The sequence below is a fragment of the Harpia harpyja genome, chromosome Z (assembly GCF_026419915.1).
Source record: "Harpia harpyja isolate bHarHar1 chromosome Z, bHarHar1 primary haplotype, whole genome shotgun sequence".
In the NCBI taxonomy this organism is placed as follows: domain Eukaryota; kingdom Metazoa; phylum Chordata; class Aves; order Accipitriformes; family Accipitridae; genus Harpia; species Harpia harpyja.
In genome coordinates, this window is record NC_068969.1 from 2,638,256 (window position 1) to 2,659,865 (window position 21,610).

Sequence of the window (21,610 nt, forward strand, 5' to 3'; positions counted from 1 at the left end):
CTTTTTTGCAAATACCAGTGCATACGAAATTAGTAGAGCTGTCCAGGCAATTTGTAACTAAAATACTCAAGTAGTATGTTAGACTTAGTTCATATTGCAGAAATGTATGTTCAACTATTCCCAGGTGTACTTTATTTTAAAATATAAGGGAGAACCATTTGTTCTATCTTCTCACAGAAAAATATCTCGAGGCCCTTTCCAAACCTTCCTTAGTGCTATTGCCCCTCTTCCCTGCCACCCACCCCCTCTCCAATCTGTACATTATTTCCATGCTCAGGCTTTTAGAATTGCAGTATTGACCTCCCAGTGGCATTGCTGGTTCTGGCACAGAGCCCACATTTAATCAACTACATTTATTAGTTTAAAGCTGCCCTGAGTGAATGAAGAGAATACCTAACTCTTGAATTAGCTGGATCACTGCATCCTATTCTGTCTAACTGTACAGATAATCTAGCTGGTATTTTGCAACAGTATTTTAACAGTAACTGTGGTATGTCTGAACTGTACAGTTAGCCTGCGTAACTAGTGGCTCCCATCTGTTACTTGAATAACCTAATCTCAGTCAGTGGTCCTTTTCAGCAAAACTGAGGTTGGTTTAAAGACTGGTATGTTCTCAGTGGTGGTGTCCTCAGTGTTGCTTCACTTACTACGTGCAACTGAGGGAGGACAGAGCCAGTAATTCTTTGTGCTGAGATTCCCAGTCACTTTTGTTTAATCCTTGAGAACTTGTGTGGGAAGGGCATTTGGTAGATTGCTGACATTTGAGTAACTTTTTCATCCTTGCTGTAAAGTGGATGAGTTCCAGGCAACTGTAAACACAGTTTGGGGCTTTCAGCCGTACTTGAAACAATTCAAGCATGAGCAAGTTCAGAATGCAAATAGGCACGTGTCTGAGAACGTATGTACAGTTGATTGAAAGGCTTGGGGAAAAAAAATGCTTGTCCAAAGTGTCTTGTCTGTGTAATGTCAATACACATGTAAACTCATAGCCCCACTTCTGCAATCCAAGGTCTGTTTTAAAGATCTATCTTTCTTAATCTTTCTGTGGAGGATTCTGCTGTGAAGAATTTAACATTATGGTGAAGAAACAAGAAGTCTAAGCGTGACAAGAGTGTCATATAATGTGATTCTGATATAATCAGATATAAGAAAGCAGTGTTCAGTATGCTTTTTATTTCTAGTAATGCATTTGAATTTACCAAATTAAAAAATGAGAACATCTTAAATATCACTTCAGCTTTAATAGTCTTCATAATGTTAAGAGAACACATTTAAAACATTGAGTGACCACCTCTCAATATTTATCAATTTTGATTATAAGATAAAAATTATAAATTATTATACTAAAAAAAAGTGGAGCTTTTACTGCATGACATACTTCTGGTGCTTTGTTAGCAAAACTTGTACAAAATGCACATGCAAAATTTGTGTACTTTCCTTGCTTGCCTTTTCCTTTCATAGCTGTTTTTGCAATTTTATAAACTATTTTGTGAATCTATATAAACTCAGCAGCAGAACTTAACTAAAATTTTAAAAAATTCTTATTGAGTGCTTGGAAACACCTGCTGCATTTTTCTTTTTAGCTGGGATTGCTTTATTTGCTTTGGGAAAGGGAAGGATTTGGATTCTATATCCCTTTGTGCTCTTTTAGATACAAGCAGAGTGTTCAGTGCTCCTTTTAGTCTAATGAAGGAATTCAGGTTTTGTAGGGAAACTTACAGAGCTCCGCATTTGAACTTGATAGAAATTTCATGTGGAAAGAAATGGGTGACTGACATGGGAATGATCTGTGTGGAGGACAAACCAAAGAGGTCTTCCAAAAAATTGGTTAGGAAAAGTAGCCTGGAGCTGTTCTAATCAGCAGGGAAGAGCAGGTACAGAGCAGCCAAAGATGCAGGTAGTTTTGGTCACAACTTGTCTGTGTAATGTCAATACACATGTAAACTCATGTTTGGGCTTCACTAACCGAAGCCCAAAGTACAGCCTACTACAGCGAAGTAGTATATAAACCAAGACTTGGTTTATGCTTACAAACCAAAGTTTTACTCTGAAAGTTAAATACAAAGACATGTTAATCTTGCAAAGGATTAATCAATCTGAAAGCATGTCAGACTGAGAGTTGTATTGCTTGTGCCCTCCTTACTGTGAAGCCCCATTGTTGGAAAACCAATGTTATTTTTTTCCTTAAATACTTCTAAGTTACGTTAGCAGCATAATGGCTGAAGTAATGACTAAGAAATTAGTGGTTCAGAGCAATAGAGAAAAAGATGAGAAAATATACTTCCAAGATCAGAACAACTGAGGCAGAAATTATGTGTGTAATCTTTAAGTATTGGTTGTTTTTTTGTGTGTTCCCCCCCCCCACACACACAATAACATTTCCTCCTGTTAATTTTTAAAAATTTTTTTTTGTCAGTTCTATTAGGGGGGAGCTTGCTTTTTGGCGTTGATCTCTTAAAATGAAGGACATTCAAAGGAAAAACGCCAACCTTGCAGATGTATGAGAGACCTGCTTGGGTTGTTAGACTGATCCTAACTCATGCCCTGCATTTATGTTTACATGGATCACAGCTTTATTTATTAATATAGGAATGGGTCCGTATTTATTTTCTACTGCTATGAAAAGCTACTTTTAAAAAATACTGCTATATATCACAATAGATATTTGTTTGGTGTGGGTTTCTTTTTTTCCCCAGACAACTGGTCACCCATGCAATATTAAATCAATTGAGAATTACTGTATGGGAGGGAAGCTGAGAAAAGATGAGTTAAATGTATCATTAATCTTTTTGTGTCAAGGATGAAAACTTTTCTTATAAGCAACTTTTAAAGCTTATATTTTCTAACAAAAGTTCACTTTGAAATGGATTCTGGGTTTTGTTCTGTGGTGTTTTGCCTTTGTATATATATCTCATTAAACATGAGTGTGGCTTTTAATTGTTCATGTGGATAAAAATGGCACCGTGTGTGTGTTGGGAGGGGGAACTGTATTTACATTTTCTTTAAAAGCTTCTGGTATTTGTTTCAGAAATAAAGGAAAGGGCAAGGCACCTAAACTCTATACTGAGAGGAGTTTAGCTTTGTATCCTGTGAACTTTAAGGCTTCTTCATTACCAGTTTCAGCATTCCTTAGGGAGACCAACTAAAATTTTTAGCAGTTTGGACTAAACAATTTTTGCTAGTCATAGAAAAAGTTAAAGTAACTTAAAGTATCTTTCAGATATGAATGAATGATATGAGTGTATGATCTGAGTGGATATGAGTGAATGATCACTAAGAATTTGTTACTGTCAGATGTGCACATTGCATGGCTGTTTTGTGCATTTGGTTTTAATGCTTGTTCAAATGACTAATTATCAAAACCTGTAATCTATGCAAAAAGTACTAATGAAAAGTGCAATCTTGGTCACAATGTGCAGTATATCTGTGGGAGGTGGAGGAATAGTATGAGTGTTTGGTTTTTTTTTTCTGCTCAGATTGAATTTTAATATGAAACGAATCAGTATCAGTTTCCTAGCAGCACTGGATCTACAAGGGCACTGATATACTTTAACATCTTAAAATATTCTTTGAATGCTGCTGTTGCAGTTTTTCAGTTGTAGACAGGCTCTTTGAAGTCATTTTCATGAAACTGAGGAGTTGCAGGAAGAAAAATTTTAAAGAAAAATTTTAGAAAGATGCATAAAAATATTCAGCTGGCAATGGACTATTTGAGCATGGCATAAACATAAATCTAATATCTGGTAATGATTATGTTTCAGAAACATGCTTGTAACTCATTTAAAGGAAGAAGAGCTAGTTTTTCTGGAATAGACAAACTAAGAATTATGTATTTATGAAGGCATCATTGTAAAATCTTCCCTCCTTTATCTTAAATTAAATTTCTCTTTAGAACATATCAGACATCTTTTCACTGGAGTGAATTGGTGGGGATCTTGGGAGAGTTAGAGAAAATGAATTTAGTTTCAGTAAAAATGGCTTTCATCAGATACTGGTTGGAGCAAAAGACCCAAAATGAATGAACAAATCAATGCTAGGGCACAGGCTACAGGACACTGAAAGGTAAGCTATGCTATGCACATGTCTTACCTGTTAAGGTAGCCAGAAGGTGGACACAGTAACCTGTGTCCTGTGAAACAGTATGTCTGTTGTCTTCTGCTGTTGTGCTTAGTTCTGTGTTCCATGTACTACCTAGAAATCATGTGTGTAAGTGCAATATTAAGTTGTGTGATTATATATGTATTTATATTTTTTTTTTTTGTCAGTTCAAAGCTGGTCAAGTAGTTGCAATGCTAATTCTCTTGCCTCGTATCTATGTATGCAGTGAGCTGTTTGAGTTCAAAGTGGATGTTTTTGTATATATTCATATAATTTTTTAAGATAGCTTTCTTTACACTAGAGGGCAGGGGAAAGTGTAATACCTTTGTAAATTACTTCTTAAGAAGCAGCTTTTATGACTGTCTGTATTCTTCCATGATAATAATTTGGAAAAGGAACAGTGACTAGGTTTGAGAAGTGAACATGTCCAGTGGCTGCCCATGCTGTATCAGAATTGAAGTGTTCTTGACTAGACTCTTCTTGGTCTGATCAAAGAGGTATTTCTGAGGACCTGGAGCCTCCTGTCATCCCACATGAGGGTTGTCTCTGAATAGTTGCAAAAGTCAGCAGCAGGACAATTGATTACTGCTGTTTCTTCAACAAGCTCCACCGTACCACCCGCATGCCCTTGTACCATCGACGCCAAGAGCAGGTTTAGCAACGTCTCATCACAGGTTTCCTGTCTCTCCCCAGGAAAGTGCAAATATCTTTCAAACTTCCCTTTCTTCTCCGTTAGCCTTCCACGCCTAGGCCACTCGCAGGTTTTTGTCCGCTCCAGGCCAGATCGGAGCTAAGTTCTCATCTTCTCCCTTCAGTGGTGGCTCCTTCTTGAAGTATGTGAGTAGAACCCATAGCCTTCAGTTTAAGCAGGAAGGAGAGCCAAGGGTGGCATGTTTTAAATTTGCCTGCTGAGATGAGGAGGTACTTTCATTTTCTAGAAAAAGAGCTCTCAACATCTGTGAGCAAACCCAAGCTGCCAGGGTCACAGTCATCATCAGCTGCAGCCAAAAAGATGGCAAAAATGCACTGATGAAGCATGGTGGCAAGAGAGAGCAGGGCATTGCTGGAAGAGAGGATTACACCAAACATACACAGTCCTGAGAATATCCAGCATTTATTGAGGCAAAGATCCTAGGAAAGAAAAGGATGGAAATGCATAGTCAAAGATACAACTGACATTTGTATTGTACAGAAGGCTGGTAGGAGTTGCTGTCTTTCTGTTTTTCTGACTGTGTGTACAACAACCTCAAAATGTGTTTGTGATCTTCTCTAGTAGGCTGTTCTACAGTATACAGTAGGCCTTACATATTCAGATGAGAGAACACTGTTAGGTGAGGGAAGTACCTTTTTTGGTATGAAACTTAGCTTTTGTCAAGGTGCAAGTTTGAATTTTTTGTCATTTCCTGTTTTCTCTTGAATTTTTCAAGAAATGTTGGCCACTTGTCAGAGTACTAAATATAAAGGCTGTAATGTTAACGGTGTTGTCAAATTATGTCAGCAGTGAAAACAAGGAGGTTTTGGTGGTTGCCTTGGTCTTCCTTCTCTCAGCTTAGTAGAGAAATCCAGTTGAGCTCCTCTTCTTGTTTTGTCTCATGTATTACCTAGAAGAGTGAAATAAAGTAGGGTTCCTTAGTGGGTAAGTTAAGAGCAGGAAAGAGAACAAGCTGTCTGAGTTTCATCTTACCCCTCTTATCTAACAGTTTATCTCCACTCTGTTTTTAATGTTACTGTCTAACTAGTTACTTTTTTGGCTGTCCATATGCATAATACGGTTGTTGCAACTGTATGTAACTTCTTTTTCACCTTTCTGATTCCTGTCAGTAGGGCAATGCATATGAACTGTGAGATTGTTGTGCTTGTAGTTGCTTGTGCATGATGAACTCGGTTGTATTCCTAAATTTTAACTCCCCTCTTCCCTCCTTTTTTCAGAATGTCTCTGTGTCTTCCCATTCCTTGTTCCCTTTTTACATCAAATGTAAGATTGTTGTAATTTATGTGCCATAGATTTAAAAAAAAAAAAAAATTCCAAGTATCTAAATCCTATTAGATTTCGATTGGGTATTGAGTTTTAAATCTTACTGACACTTAAATATTTTGAACCTTTGAACAACTGGACCTGCACAACTGATGGCACTGATGCAGGAATGACAATGATTGGCAGGAGGGAAGGAGAGGATATGTATATTGTCATTGTATATGTTGTCAGTGAAAGAAATGTTCATGAACTGACCGAAAGATCCCTTTATAGCAGAGAGTGTAAGAGGCCTAGAGTTCTTTTGCTGCAGTTCGCATATAAACCAAACCTTTAAGTTTTGTTTTTATGTTTCCTTTCTAGCTCCTAGTCAGATCTGGGTTTAGGTCTGTAGCAATGTTAAGTACTTCTAAATTTAGCTAAGGCTTTCTGGAGTTGTGCTGTGAGTGAAAACACTCTGAAATTCAAAGTTTATCCTTCTGGGCATCCCACAATGGACACTTAACACTAGTGTAGATCTTTTTTTCCATGAATTCCATTACTTTAGCTCTTCAACTGTAACAAATACCATCTCCTTTTCTCTGACATAAGCATGTGAATGTTTGGGATAAATGGGGTCTTTTTTTTTTTTTTTTTTTTTTTTTTTGTATGGGCGCTACACAAAAGGGCATAAGGAAATGAATTGGAGGGTTCAAATAATTTGCAACAGAGGAGGTACAGGACCACACATGAAATGAGGCTTTAATAGATACTGATAGGTGTTCAGTGAAGGACTGTTTGGTATTATGTACTGAATTAAGTTAGTGATTTCAGCGGAACAAAGTAGGTCTTTCAGCGTAAGTCTTTCCTGTACCATAAGGGGACGGAATTAGGATTGCTAGGAAGACCTTTATTTTGGCATTTCCTGACTGATTTGCTTTTTGACTTCGCAGCTTTAGTATGACTTTTTTTACCTTTCTCAGAGGTGATCAGGAATATAGGTGGTGTGCACAACCACTGAAGATTAATTTGGAAACAGTCTACTAACATGGCAAAAGATGTGCACTTGCACTGTGTAGTTCTGAACATCAGTTTCTCAGATTTTTGTAGAATGATGCAGTTTTATGGAGGAAATAAACTACTGTGCTTATTTTCAATGATTATTTTTTTTTTTTTCTTTTTGAAGCTTGGTAATGAACCTGGCTACTTGGAAATTTAGCAAGGGTTACATCTCACTTTTCAAAACTGTTTTAGACTTTGTTTTTGCTTAGTTTTGAACAAGATGCATTTGGAATATAATTCGGAGTTCAAGCTGCATTGAAGTTGTGATAGCTGGGGAAAAAAAAATACACTGATACCTTTTTCTTTGTCCCTGAGTATGCAAAAGTAGTACTGTGTGCTGATTTGGAAGTATGCAGGGGGTTGTTCTTGTCCCTGCAATGGGAGAGGTTTATGCTGAAATGTAACTGAGCATAGTGTGTGTGGGGGGTTAAAATTCTTTTTGCTCTTTCATACTGTGTAAATTGTGATGCCATTAAATTGTTATGTATTTTGTTGTATTCTAACAGTATTAAACTTGCTACCCTTTAAAAAAAAAACCACAAACAAACCAACAACCAAACCAAAGCCCCCAATTCACTGATAAAAATGGAATTTCTTCAATGAATGCTTTGTATTATAATTCCTGATGGGCCTCTTTTTCATAACAGTACAGTCTGCTAATGTTTGCATGCTGTATCTGGCTTACAGGACTATTCTTTTGGCCTGCAGCTAGCATCTAGCCACCTTTCTGAAGGCCCGTCAGGCACTGATTATCTAAATTAACATGATGGTAAACTGCTCCTGTGACACCAGAGACGCAGTGAGAGGAATTATGCTTATATTACTGATGATCTGTTTATGTGCAGAAAGTCAAATGCTTTCAAGACTCAGGCTAATTTTGCAGATGTGGGTGAACTGTACCACGTATGTGTAGGTTGATCATGTCACAAGGGAGAAGGCAATGCAGTTTTCAGATGCTTTCAATAGAGGCTGTGAGGTCTGTTGTCTCAGGAAGAGAGCATACCACTTTACAGTGAAGGATGTTGTGATTTTCCCTGACTCTCTCAATTTTTGTTTCTTAGACCGCATCAATGGAGCACATTCAGGGAGCTTGGAAGACTATCAGTAATGGTTTTGGACTCAAGGATTCTGTCTTTGATGGCCCAAACTGTATTTCCCCTACTATCGTTCAGCAGTTTGGTTATCAACGCCGAGCATCTGATGATGGCAAAATATCAGATACTTCCAAAACTAGTAATACTATTCGTGTTTTCTTGCCCAACAAGCAACGCACGGTGGTAAGTCTACATTACCTTAATGAAAGAAAGGTCATACTGTTGCCATTGCTAACACTATGACTGTATCTGGTAAGAGAAATGCCAAGCTTCACAAAAGGTCTTACTGTGATTAAGTGTGTTGTTATCAGTTTGTTAATTCTAGAGGACATATTTTGAAAGCAGTGTATCTGTATTTTCAGAACCTGTATTTCTCTACCTCAGTGCTGTATTTTTCCAATATACATGAGCAAGATACTTTGCTTACATATTGAACATTAAAAGACAGTAGGTGGCTGACCTAAACAATGATGCCTGTATGAAGTACATGAAACATGAATTAAAACATGAAGTAAAACATGTCATTTCTGTCACCATTTTCTTCACTTGGATGCCCACAGTGAAGTACGGTAGTTAAAGCCGAAGTGAAACTTCTTGAGGGAATGCTTCTACTAGATTTCTTGGAGCTGAGTGTACTAATAATAGTCTTATGCAAAGTTCCCTTGAATCTAAATTAAGCCTTTTTCTATACTTAAGGTACCTCCATTTGCCTGCATTTCTATTACTTTTACAGGCTGTCTACTTGTATGAGTGCTGTATAAAATCCTGTTTCCTAGAAACTTAGTAATTGTAAGAAATTGAAAAGTTTATAAAATGGCTTCAAAACTTTCTTTGCATATGTACACTGTAGTTATGTATACGGCAGAAAATGTGCCTGCCTCTGACAGGTTGGCTTAACGTGTGGCGAGTTAAATTGGAAGGCACAGCAGTCTGTTGTTATATCATACAAGTAATTTTTATTTATCTATGTATTAACTTGAAAAGTGAACAGCTGTGCAGTTTTACTGGAACTTTTAAAGAAAAGGAGAAAAATATGACCACACCCCAAAAAACCCAAACAAAACAAACCCAACCCAAAAACGTTTGAACAAATTCTGCAATCACTGACTACATTTGTTTTGGTCACAGGTAAACGTGCGAAATGGGATGACCTTACATGACTGTCTTATGAAGGCACTTAAAGTAAGAGGTCTGCAGCCAGAATGCTGTGCAGTTTTTCGACTTCTTGCTGAACCAAAAGGGTAAGAGTCTGGAATGTTATATGTGAAACTTTCAACTAGAGAATGTAAAAATCTTCTTTTTAGAATAGCAGCAATAATAATTTCTTCCTCTCTCTTGCTAGTTTCTTTTAAAAGCACAATTTGGTTGTGAACACTTCCATGTTGCTTTCTTTACCCTCCTCTAGGGCAACTCCTTCAGCTTCCTGGGTATGAAAAAATTTATTTTTGTTTTAAAGCTAAATATTAGAAATGCTCAAAATTGAGGGGTATACTCAAGTGCTTGTAGCATCTTACAGAGGCTTTTGTCATACTCTAGATGAAATGTTGTGATATGCCTTCATATTGGAGGTGCATTTCTCCTTTGCATTTGTAGTTGGTAAACTTCAGTGCCAGTGATTCTTAGCCAAATTAAATGAACGTCTCCTCTGTGTGCTCAGTTTTAAGGCTCTACATTCCTCTACAACTTTTCAATGTTTGGATTTAAATCTCACTTCAGATATTCCTTATTTTTTGTAGGACCGGGGATGCTGCTATTAAATACCAAATGATTCTTTTACAAGCTGAGGGAGTGAAGGTATCTCATGGAGTTAATACATTTAACTTCACACCTCGTAAGGCTTGGGCTTAATGCTCCTTTAAGCCTCAATCATGAGGCAGTCATTTGTGGGTTTACATCTCTGTGTAACTGAGTCCATTCTGGGGTCACCAGTAACTTTAGTGCTGAAGCACGTAATATGGCTTTCATGTCGCTAAGTCTCCCATTCATAATTTCTTATGTTTTGTTTATAAGGGTATTTCTGTGACTCCATTACAGCTTCTAGGTGTCTTATTTCAAATAATCTATATATCTACATGACTTACACTTTAAAAAATAAACAGAAAAAGAGGTGAATTGCTTTGTTTTCAAAGTTGCTTCTAATTTTTTAAGTGAAAGACATTGCAGTATAGCTCACTAAGAGGCTTTTTTGTATTTGTTTTCAGTTTGCTCAAGAAAACTCACAAAACATAGATCATTTGATTAGGCCAGACTTCTTACCTCCTAATTAATTTTGTTGTCCCCATTTTCTCTTTCTTTCAGAAAAAAAGTGCGTTTGGATTGGAATACAGATGCTGCCTCCTTGATTGGAGAGGAACTGCAAGTGGACTTCCTTGATCATGTTCCACTCACTACACACAATTTTGTAAGCTTTTCCTCTTCTGTTTTTTGATGTAAATTGTATCAATTGAACCACATGTTCAGTCAAAGATTGTTTTAGGCATTAGGTACCTTTTGGCTTTCTGAACACAGTGGGGAGGTTTTGAAGTGATTTTATATAAATATATATTTCTGTAACTGTCATGTTAAGATATCATGTCTTTAAAGTCCAGAACTGGGAGATAACTTGTATTTTCAGTCTCTGGCTCATCAGTCAAAAAAGGCTGGATAAGTTCAGCAGCTTCATTGGACTGTTGGTAACTGTACTGAATGTACAGGGGTGCTGTTAATTCTGCAAGGTCATGACATTTTTTTGTGAACTAATGCTGCCTTGTAATTTGACAGAATGTTTTTTGGGGGGATGAAAGACTTTAGATTTGTAGTTCCTTCTCAAAAATGGTTTATTTGCTCAGTATAGAGCAAATAAATAGAGGTGTGTGTTTTTTGTTTTTTGTTTTTTTTTTTTTTTTAAACAAACTGATAATGCCTAATTCTAACAGTTTCACTGTGCATTATTTTGTTCTCCCTGGGAAGGAACTCTATTCCTATATTCTAGCCTTTTTGTTGTTTTGTCCTGGGAATATATTGCGCCAAGTGGCAAAACTAAAGGATTATCATTTACCTCCATTAGAAAGGTTAGGATTGATTTACAAAAACTGAAAGTAGCTTTGCTTCTACTTTACATTTTTAGAAAACTACAAATAAAATCATCTGCAGTTGATCACCAGGAAACTAGTATTTTTCTCCAGATCTGGAAGAAGCTCAAACTTCAAGTCTTCCTCCACAGTATGCTCTGGAGGAAGAAACCCTTTGGTTCTTTTAAATCTTTCTTTGTATTTCAGAAGCTTTAAAAAAAGTTAGGTGCCATTTAAAAAAGTAGAATTCCCTTAAACTATTTTATTTACTAAGGAATTTATTTCTTATACAAGGAGTATTGGTTAGTCGTAAACACACAACAAGCATTTTGACTAATAAAAAAACCAAGGTGGTTCTTACGAGCTGATCCTCCTTCACCTCCTTGGTTATACTAAAACCAAACCAAAAACCCAATTCTTGGCCTACCGACTGTCACCTTACTGAGCACAAAATAGTGATTTTTGAATGTGACAGAATACTTCTCCTTTTCTTTCTTTCTTTCTTTAAAAAAAAAAAAAAAAAATCAGGTAAACAAAGCTCTAAATGTTTGTAAGCTTTCCAGGTTTCCAACCAAACTGGAAATATATGCAAGAATACTCAAGTGTGGTTTTAAGTTCAGTAGCACTTTGGGGGCACTGATAACATTTTAACATGGTATTTATTTATGTCAAGCTCTGAAGATGTTCACCTCAGCTAATGAAGAGAAGCTAGTAGCTTGGATTAATCATTTAATGTGTTTTCTAGGCTCGGAAGACATTTCTAAAGCTTGCTTTCTGTGACATCTGCCAGAAGTTCCTGCTAAATGGGTTTCGGTGTCAGACATGTGGTTATAAATTCCATGAACACTGCAGCACTAAAGTTCCAACCATGTGTGTCGACTGGAGCAATATCAGGCAACTCTTGTAAGGACTGTTCCTTTTTAATAGCAACAGTAATTCTCCGTGACAGACAAGCATAATTTTTTTTTTTTTAATATCTTATAATAGAGATAAATTTGGATTGTTGGGAAGTGTAGTCACTTTCATCAATATACAGAACTTGTGTATTGATTTCATAAAACAGCCAGCAATGATTGTCTATTCCCAGGTGAAGGCGGCCATTTACATTAGGTGCATTTTGTTCTTGCTGTAGATTTTAATATTCTGGGACAAGCAAAGAAAGATCTTGAATGACGAGGCAGTTGCTAGAATGTCCTCTATTTCAAGAGAGCAATAGTAATTCCTCTCACATAACACTTCTGTTAGAAGAAAAAAAAGGTCATGATTCAGTTGGTTTTTAGCTGCTGGAAGCATGAGTGTTCAGAACTACCACAACTTTTGACACCCTGTTGAAAATGCATGGAATGGTGAGAAAACTGCTGAAGGATAATACTTTCCGAATATTGATTAGAAAAAGTTGAAAATCATTATGTTAGAAGTAGTCCTTTTATGCAGAAGTGTTAAAACCCAGAACTGATTTTATGTGTCTTACTTAGTGATTGTATTTTTTTTATAGCTAAACTTGGTCATATAGTTATGCATTTTTTACACTGATTAGTCATTAGCGTGTAGGATGACTTGTGCCACTTGGTGCTACCTGGGTTTAATAGAATGTAAAAAATTTGGTGTTGAATACCCTTTCAGGGAAATCTGAAGTCTGATGTAAAAAGATTTGTATCTTAAGTTTAGAAAGAACACATGGAAATTTTCTTTGGGAGTCTGAAGACAGTGTTTAGTCATACCATACACAGAGGAAAAATATGTAAAGATAGGAATGTGTTCATGAAGTTAATTATGCTGGAAAGAAACAGCCCTTTAAATTTTCAGCTTTAAAGAGCATTGTACAGGAGGTAGTGTAGCAGTTGAAATTGTAATTGTTTTTGTTGATATTTCAGATTGTTCCCAAATTCAAATATCAGTGACAGTGGTGTCCCTGCACTACCTCCCTTGACAATGAGACGGATGCGGGAGTCTGTCTCCCGGATACCTGTTAGGTAAGCTAGTATTTCCTGTCATTTCTGTTTTGGGAAATACAGTTGTTTAAAAACAAAAAAACCAAAACACCCCCAACACCTCAAAAATAGAACAATCTTATAGAAGGTTGGGATAAATGTGCAAGAAGGCAACACCACTTCATCATAGATTATATCTAGTGTCCTTTCTTGTTCTTAGATTAAAGCAAAACATTGATTTGGGTTTTTATATTTTTAATTCTTAGTCTTAAGGTTTTAAGGGAGGGTATTAAAGGTTTTCTGGAGACCTTTGTTTTCCTGCCTAAGAGAATTCAAGGCTCCCTTTGGTATTTTTGTGAATTAAGTTTTTTTTATCTGAACAGGTAGTATACATGTAAGGGTTTCTGACTTGTTTTGCATGACTTGCATATATAAACTAAAATAAGGTTCTAATATTATGATGACAGGTAAGAGTTTAAAGAGAGAACAGTGGAAACTGAAAATACTCTCCTCTTAAAGAAAACTCTGAGATCTAAAGAGAACATTTCTGTAGTTTTAAATGCTAGAAAATTGCCATCCTTTCAAAGGGGCCTGTCTTCTGATCCTAATTTGTGCCTGTATTGTTTTCCTTGAAATTCTAGAGGCTGAAGAGGGCAGGCCATCTTTTCTTTTTTGTACATCCCTTTGAAAAATCTTGGCCTATTCAGGAATGAGGCACAGAGCACGTAGCTGACTTGCAGATGGTTCTATGTATTTCTTTATTTAACTGCACCAGGGGTTGATCTTATGTTCTCTTTGCTGTCTTATTTCCAGTGTTGTTGAACAATGACTCATTAACTTGATAGCTTCTTAAGCTTTTTGTGAATGCTGGCTGATTTCAGTTAAGATACTTGTGTGATTTGGGATAAATAAGGTTTGAGTGACCGTAGCTATGATTTATCACTTTTAGTTGAACTGGATTTCAGTGTTGGCCTCCTTTTAACTGGTATTGGGTTTCATGACTTCCTTGCTGGCTGTTCTGTGCGAACCATTGAACAGTCTTGCAAACCTTTACAAATTCAAGGCTTAGCAGTAAAAGTAGCTCTTAAGCTACGCATTTAACAGGCTTGAAATGAGCAGTTTGTTTAAATTTCACAGACCTGAATTAATCCAGCAGAGCCAGTATTTTATCAGTATATTAAATGTGATTTGATGGGGATTGAGGTGAAGTGTGGCAAAATTTATAATGGCAGAAACAGACTTGTGTTAAACACACTAGATAAGTATGTGAGCTGACAAGATCTTCAAGTTTTTTAATTTATTTCCTAAGTTAAACTGGGAATGATTCAGCTGACCAAATAGTTTAGTTAGTGTGTAAGTCCCAATTTTTTTTCTGTTTGGAATTCTGTGTATATTGCTTTTGCACAGGTTACATTGAACAGTATTTTTCAATTGCAAGAGGGGAAAAAATAACCACAACTTTCCCTTTCTCTCTCTTTCCTTCTCAGTTCCCAGCACAGGTATTCTACACCTCATGCCTTCACATTCAACACATCAAATCCTTCCTCTGAAGGCTCTCTTTCCCAAAGACAGCGATCTACATCCACACCAAATGTCCATATGGTTAGCACTACAATGCCTGTAGACAGCCGGATAATTGAGGTAATATTGGTAGGGAGGAAATAGCATAAAGTTAAACTAAAATTGTGACTGGTCATCTAACAGTCACTGGTTGGTTTTTCTTCTTTGCTTTCTGTTATTTGCTTACTGTTTGCCTTAGTTGGCCGAGTGATGGAGAATATAGGTGACACATTTGCATAGAAAGTTAATAGTTCATTCTTGCAGTCTTTATCAACATTGCTGAAGTTCTAGGTAGATTTTTGATGTCTGTAAAGAGCTTAACAGTCAAGTTTCACAGATCTGAAAAGAAAATAAGCTCAGTTTTGCTGAAGAAATATTTATTAGTCCTGTCTAAAAATGTTTTTTTGATCTTAAAAATCTGGATTTGTTGGGGAGGCTGGTGTTTATTTTAAATCAGACTTACAGGTACTGTAAGCCTGGATGTAGTTCTCGGAGTTGGAATACTCAAGTCAAAGCTTACTGGCAATATGTTTTGTGTTATACCTGTATGGAATTAACAGCGATCCTGGGCTTGTGTGCTAAAGCCATCTGTACCTGGGAATATTTCTGCTGTTACTTGCTTTCAAGCACCTTTTTCTTTTTTTTTTTTTTTTTTTTTTTTTTCCTACCTTAGACTGGCAGTAGTGAGAGGCAATTCTTTGAAGTCAGGCCTAAAGTGGTTCTTTTGTTTTGTTTTGTTTCGTGATAACCTTAACAAAATAAGGGAGTGGTGTGCAGGAAAGGCTTGCAGAAAGTGCTGAACAGCAGGACTTGAGAGAGAGCACTGTTTGTTGTTTTTTTGCTCTGGAATAGTTTAAAAATTATTTAGGCCAAGCAAAAGTCTTTGACTGCTAGGTTTACTTGCGTCTTCAGCTGGTAGTTTATAGGCTTCAATGAAATGTGAAGAGTCTCTGAAATGTGCTAGAGAAGTCCTCTGGACCTTTGGAACTGAAGAAAAGTGCACTGCAGCCCCATGAAGGTTTTTGTGTCAGTTGGGTTTTATGGGGGAAGGTACCCTCCCTTTCTCTGAGTTTTTTTTAGGCTTACAGCCTTTTTTACTGCTTCAGAAGCCTGGCTGACCATCTTTTATGGCACAAAAAATAATGAAGCACTCAAGAAAGAGAATATGAATTATCGAACTTTGTAGTGTGTTGAGTCTTTAAGGAGAACATTGCTTTCTTTACCCTTTATGCATAGCAGTAAAGACAGAAATGCTTTCTATTCTGGCTCTTCATAACATCATAGGGACTGAATAAAAATAGCAGTCATGTCTTAAAGGCAAGAGCTGCATTTCCAAAAGGTTTAAAAAAAAAAAAATCCCCCCAAAAAATACCACCACAAAAAAAAGTAGTAGAGACCCTCTAGTACCACATTAGAAAGACCACCTTAATAAAGTGGTTTACCAAAGGATGGATACTAGTGAACTTTTGGGTTTGAACAGGAGTACTTACTTAAAAGTTTTACTGCACTTAATTATCATATATCAAAGAAATTAGGTTACTTTTTCATTCATTTATCCTAACATTTGATTTTTAGAAATTTCTTTTTTATACTTCCTCTGTTCTTTTCTTTTATCTCTTACTGTGTTGGCCTAGAATAACAGCCTGAATGCTTCTCCCAGTTCCTGGTGCAGACGATTTTGTTTGAGGGGAAGAGTAGGTATTTTCTTGGTGCCTTTTGTTTTCTTGTGATTAACAGGATTGCTATAACTTGTAAGCCATGGCAGTGTCCACATGAAATGTTTAATCTGGAGCTGATTTGATGAAAATCTTTATAGCATGTTTATACTTAAATATTGAGGATGCTAATTGAAGTGGCAAATTGATAAAGAGCTTCATTTTTAGATTAGCTGGATGAATCCATACTACTATGAAATTTGGTGCGAATTTGAATAGGCTTGGATTAGAGATGCATTTGGTCACAGAGGTTTTAAAGAAAAACCTTCTCAAACACATCTATTGTGTGGCTTTTTTCCTCTGGAAACTATTTTGTTGAATGTAACTGTACAAACCCCTTAGATTAAGAACATGAAGTACTATTTTTATTTCACATCAAAGTAAAGGTGACAGACTACAGCACTGCGTATGGTATTATTTGTGTTGCAAGAACAGCTCTAAAGAACACTGGTTTTGGTTCATTTGCTGTAGGATTCATAACCAAAAAAAGAAAATATTCACATCAGGATTGAAGTTCAAAAATACTTTTTCTCAAATAAGAATTACATATACATAAGTATGAGAACAATTTTAAATCATTTAGTTATCCTTTGCCAGCTTACTTGAAAGCAGTTACATTCTCAGGCTGATGTACAAAAAACATCACTTGTTATTGAGTCAGGTTCTTAAAGATTTTTATTGTCCTCAAAATGGACAAAAGTAGTAACTTGCAAGAGTTCTTCACTGGCAGTTTATGCAGATTTTAATCCACTCAGGTGTAGAGTAGAGGTAGTCTGCAAGAATCCTGTATATAGAGTCAAGCCTGGGAGAATGCAACTAACTAGCTAAAATGATGTATTTCATAAAAGAATCTTTACTAAGTATAATCTGAGTTAATTTGAAAACTGTATGGTGGAATGTAGGCTTGTTCTGTCCTCCTATCAAATCTTACATTTATTATTCTACTAATTAGTTAGAAAGTGTGAATTGACTTCTATTAATTTTGACAGTATTAACATTTCTGTAGTGCATGTTCTTGCTTTGTACTTATACAGTACCTGGATATTTTACCTTTCCTGTATGTACTTTGGGATAATACATAGCAGGTGAGAAAAGTTGTAAAGTCATGTTTGTCAGAGCTTAGTTTATCTTGTGCATGGCTGTAGAATTGTGTTGTAAAGTGCCTGTGGCATGAGGTGAGAGTTGTCGCACTGTACCAACTAGTGAACTGTGTGAGAACATGCTTTTCAAATATCATCAAACTTTAATCTGTGGGGAAATGTTTTGAAAATTATGTGTTTTTGTATTAGGGTGCTAGATGTAGCCTTTTTTGGGTTGAAATAGTATGTAGAGGTATTTCAAAATGTATATTGACTTGCAATATTTTAGGGGCTTTTAAAAGTTTTCCTACTTGTAACCCAAAACCATTTTGAGAACTTGTCCCCTAGAGATACAGGACCATCACCGGAGCTATGTTCAGATCTGAAATACAAGCATGTACAAAAATCCAGTGGTGGGAATGCAGACAGTATTTCTGGTGTTTCTTCTTGTCCTGTGTCTTTTTTTTTTCCCTCTTCCCTTTCTTTTTTTCGTAGTAATACCTTTTAATATGCTGTGAATATTTTTAATGTTTTGTAAGAATTCACAAATTGCATGGTTTTTTTGCATATAAGATTCTTGTAACTAGAAAATAACCAAGCTGTCATCTTTTGGAGAGTGTTGGTCAATACCATATCGCACTTGACCAAAACAGTCAGGAATGATTTCAACGCTATTTCTGCTTGTTCCTTTGTATGCTTTCATGTATTTATTAACTTCATTATCTATCTCCTCTGTTTTAGGATGCAATTCGAAGCCATAGTGAATCAGGTATGGTTTCAAAAAATAAAATAATTTATATTATTATTTTGTGTTTATTTTCTGGTTCATAAATTGTTTTTCTTCTATTTTTATATTTAAGCCTCACCCTCTGCTCTGTCTGGAAGTCCTAACAATATGAGTCCAACTGGCTGGTCTCAGCCCAAAACCCCAGTCCCAGCCCAAAGAGAGCGAGCCCCTGGATCTAACACACAAGAAAAAAACAAAATTGTAAGTATGGTAATACTTGATTATTTTTTAATATGTTAAACTAGGCTGGGAGTAGCGGTGTGTTGGGATAAATTTCTGTACTTTAAAGGCAAGAAAAGCTGATAGTAATCTTGAATTGCTCTGCAGTGTGTGTATATAAGGGCAATATAATTTTAACTAACTTGGGAAAGATGGCACTATTGCCTTGCATTATAAATACCCAGAACAAAGTGGTCTTGATTAAAAATTCATTTCAGACAGTATTGTGAAATTATTTTTCAGTACAGATTCAAGGATTACCTTTCTAAATCTTTAGGGGCTGCATCTTTTTTAATATGTTTAATATGTTTAAAGTTAGCCTTATTATCACTGTTTGAACTGTATAGCCATAGCTTCCATAGAAAGGGGATATTGATAATGCCACTATTTTCATAGTAAAGTTACTCAAAACATCTCAGGGAAAAATAGATTTAACAAAATGCAAGTTTTGCCTCAAAGGCTTGATGTAAACTTGGGGGGGGGGGGGGAGAGAAAGAAAAGTTAGAATAATAATGAATAATATCTCGAATTTTTTGAAGGCTTATAAGGTATAAAAATGAAAGTACAGTTGCTTAGTAGCACACACAGTTGTTAATCGCTTAGATGTTTGAGAATTCTGCTCTCATCTCTTTGGTCTATTCCTTTTAAATATGTAAATGAGTTCCTGAATTTTAGTATTGCAATTTTGAAAAAGTCAGTAAGTTTTGTAAGTATTTCAGATGTCTTTAAATAGTTGATTGTAAAATATTTGTTCCTCTTAAGATCTAAGATCAGGGTTTAAGTTTCTAGCGCAGAACTTTTAATGATAGCTTCTTAAGCAGTTCAAGCCATCCAAGATAATGTTTTGTCTTTTTTGGGGGGGATGGGGTGGGGGTGTAAACAAACCCACCACCCCTCACAAATTGAGACAAAGAACAAAAGTCCAAACTGCAGGAGAAAACCCTTGAGGTTTCAGTGCATCTTAAACTTTTATGAAGGAAATTATTTCATTTTTGGTGTGTATATATAATATATTTGATGAAATACTTGGACTAAAAGCCATGTCAATTTTTGTTCCAGAGGCCTCGTGGACAGAGAGATTCCAGTTATTACTGGGAAATAGAAGCAAGTGAAGTCATGCTTTCTACCAGAATAGGGTCAGGTTCTTTTGGAACAGTTTACAAAGGCAAATGGCATGGTAAGTTCTTGACAAGTGTTACCATCTTCTCAAAATGTTGATATGGTAGGACAGCAATCCGGAAAAAGGTAAAATTGTTTTAATGGTGCTGTGTGCTTATCTACCACCAAAGGTACTAGGTGAGAAATATTAATTTCCTAATATTAGCAGTGGGGAGATTGAGCAAAGAACAGACATCAAAATCTGAATCTCACAACTGCCAAACAGACATCAAAATCTGAATCTCACAGCTGCCATCTACATGTTCACTATATTGGAGCCAACATTGTTTTCTTTATTACCATGTTCTACAACAGCTTCTTTTCTGAAAAGATTTCGCTTTCCATTAGCAGGGTTGAATTAGCAGAATTGGCTGGGAAATTTCACAGCCTGATGTTAAATTATGTTTACCTTTTCTTTTTAATACCTCTGTGGTTTAATTAGTAAACTTATATTTAAGGTGGCAGGGAAAGGAAATAAGGATAAATTGTCTTCACTGTGGAGTTTTTCTAAGGAAAAAATGGTTGATGTGAGAGTTTATGATATAAAGTTAGCTGGAATACTTTGAAAAGAGGCACACTGCAGAACTGCAGAATTAGTTGCCAAATTCAGGGCTTGTGATTTAAAAAGAAACACACACAAACCCCTCCAGGCCCTAATTTAAATAGCATTATTGTCATAAAATAAGCTGACAAAAAAAATCTGGAAACTTATCTTCCACCCTCTATTTTTAAAGAATAAATACTTGCGTGTCTTAAAGCCCAAATATTGTCAGCATCAATGGAAGGACTATTCTTATGCTAAAAGTAATATTCATGAACAGTTAAATTGATTTTCATTATATAAGTGAAATGGAACAGAGAAGTCAAGAGAAAAAATAGGTTAAGTAAGATTTCACTAAACAAAGTAATAAATGAGAATTTCTTGTTAATCTTTATTTTAATAAAACATTAGCAACTCTTCATGTATCAAGAACTTTGGTGTGTGAGGAAATGCATGGAGCTACATATTTAGAAAGAACGCTGTTGTGTGCACAGGATGGCTGTATAGCTGTCTCCTAACGTGGTATCGATAAGATTCAGTTCCTCATTTGTGGTTAACCGTTTATAGTTTTCTTGATTTCTCAGGAAAATAGAAGTTAAATTACTGATTTTTTTTTCTTTTTGTAACCATCATTTGTGGTGTGGTCTTAAAAGATTTAAAGGTTTATATTTATTGCAAGTCTTTTTCTGTTTGGAATTGAAGAAACTGGGAGTTCACTGCGCAAACTAGTGAAACGGCAGACTTTTTTGTAGTAACCTATTCTAATAGTACAAATGCAGCAATAAAAATGTTTTGGTGAAGCTAAATGAAATTAATTGAAGTGGGAAGATTGCTGCAAACTTAAGTAAAAATTCTAGATTCAGTTAGAGGTGTTGGGTTTCCTAACATGCCCATCTGTGAAAGGCTGTTTGCAATGAATCTTTGGAGAGTACCTGTGGAAGATTGTGTACAACTATATGCAAAAGGTATTAGGTTTCCAATAAGCTTCCCTGATTTAGTCTTCCAAAATAAAAATGAAGTGTCAAGGAGAGTCTTGCTCTGAGGAGCGCGTGTCTCGTTGAACAGGTATCTTGCACTTCCATATTTTTCCAGATTGTTCTGATGGTTAAGTACTAATTTTCGTATTTGCACCACTTCTGTTACAGACCCCATTTGGATCCTGTAGTGTCCTGTAGCATGCTTCTAAATTTAAAAGGCGGAAAGAGAACCAAGGCAGTTTAAATGGGTTGGAAGACTACCTATCATAAACACTCACATTTCCCCTTTGACCCTGGTAATCAGTTCTAGGGTTTTGGTGGTTGGGGGGTGGCGGAAGCTGATTTGTCTTCAGATTGCTGCTAAACAAAACAAGTGCTATTGTGTATT

At 36.1% G+C, this 21,610-nt stretch overlaps 1 protein-coding gene across 7 annotated transcripts in view; it reads left to right on the forward strand.

Annotated features, from left to right (window-relative positions):
* The window catches only part of RAF1 (Raf-1 proto-oncogene, serine/threonine kinase), a 79,986-nt gene that overhangs the window by 45,777 nt on the left and 12,599 nt on the right, over window positions 1–21,610 (forward strand). For 4 of the 7 annotated variants that reach the window (XM_052779184.1, XM_052779179.1, XM_052779183.1 and 1 more), the window contains 10 exons: window positions 8,173–8,388; window positions 9,334–9,446; window positions 10,504–10,606; window positions 12,001–12,158; window positions 13,130–13,228; window positions 14,674–14,827; window positions 16,381–16,440; window positions 18,282–18,309; window positions 18,401–18,528; window positions 19,606–19,723. In XM_052779184.1, the coding sequence (XP_052635144.1) occupies window positions 8,182–8,388; window positions 9,334–9,446; window positions 10,504–10,606; window positions 12,001–12,158; window positions 13,130–13,228; window positions 14,674–14,827; window positions 16,381–16,440; window positions 18,282–18,309; window positions 18,401–18,528; window positions 19,606–19,723 (1,168 nt within the window). In that variant the 5' untranslated portion in view covers window positions 8,173–8,181. The remainder of the gene's footprint in view (window positions 1–8,172; window positions 8,389–9,333; window positions 9,447–10,503; window positions 10,607–12,000; window positions 12,159–13,129; window positions 13,229–14,673; window positions 14,828–16,380; window positions 16,441–18,281; window positions 18,310–18,400; window positions 18,529–19,605; window positions 19,724–21,610) is intronic. The other 3 variants (XM_052779180.1, XM_052779181.1, XM_052779182.1) reach the window with 3 other exon arrangements.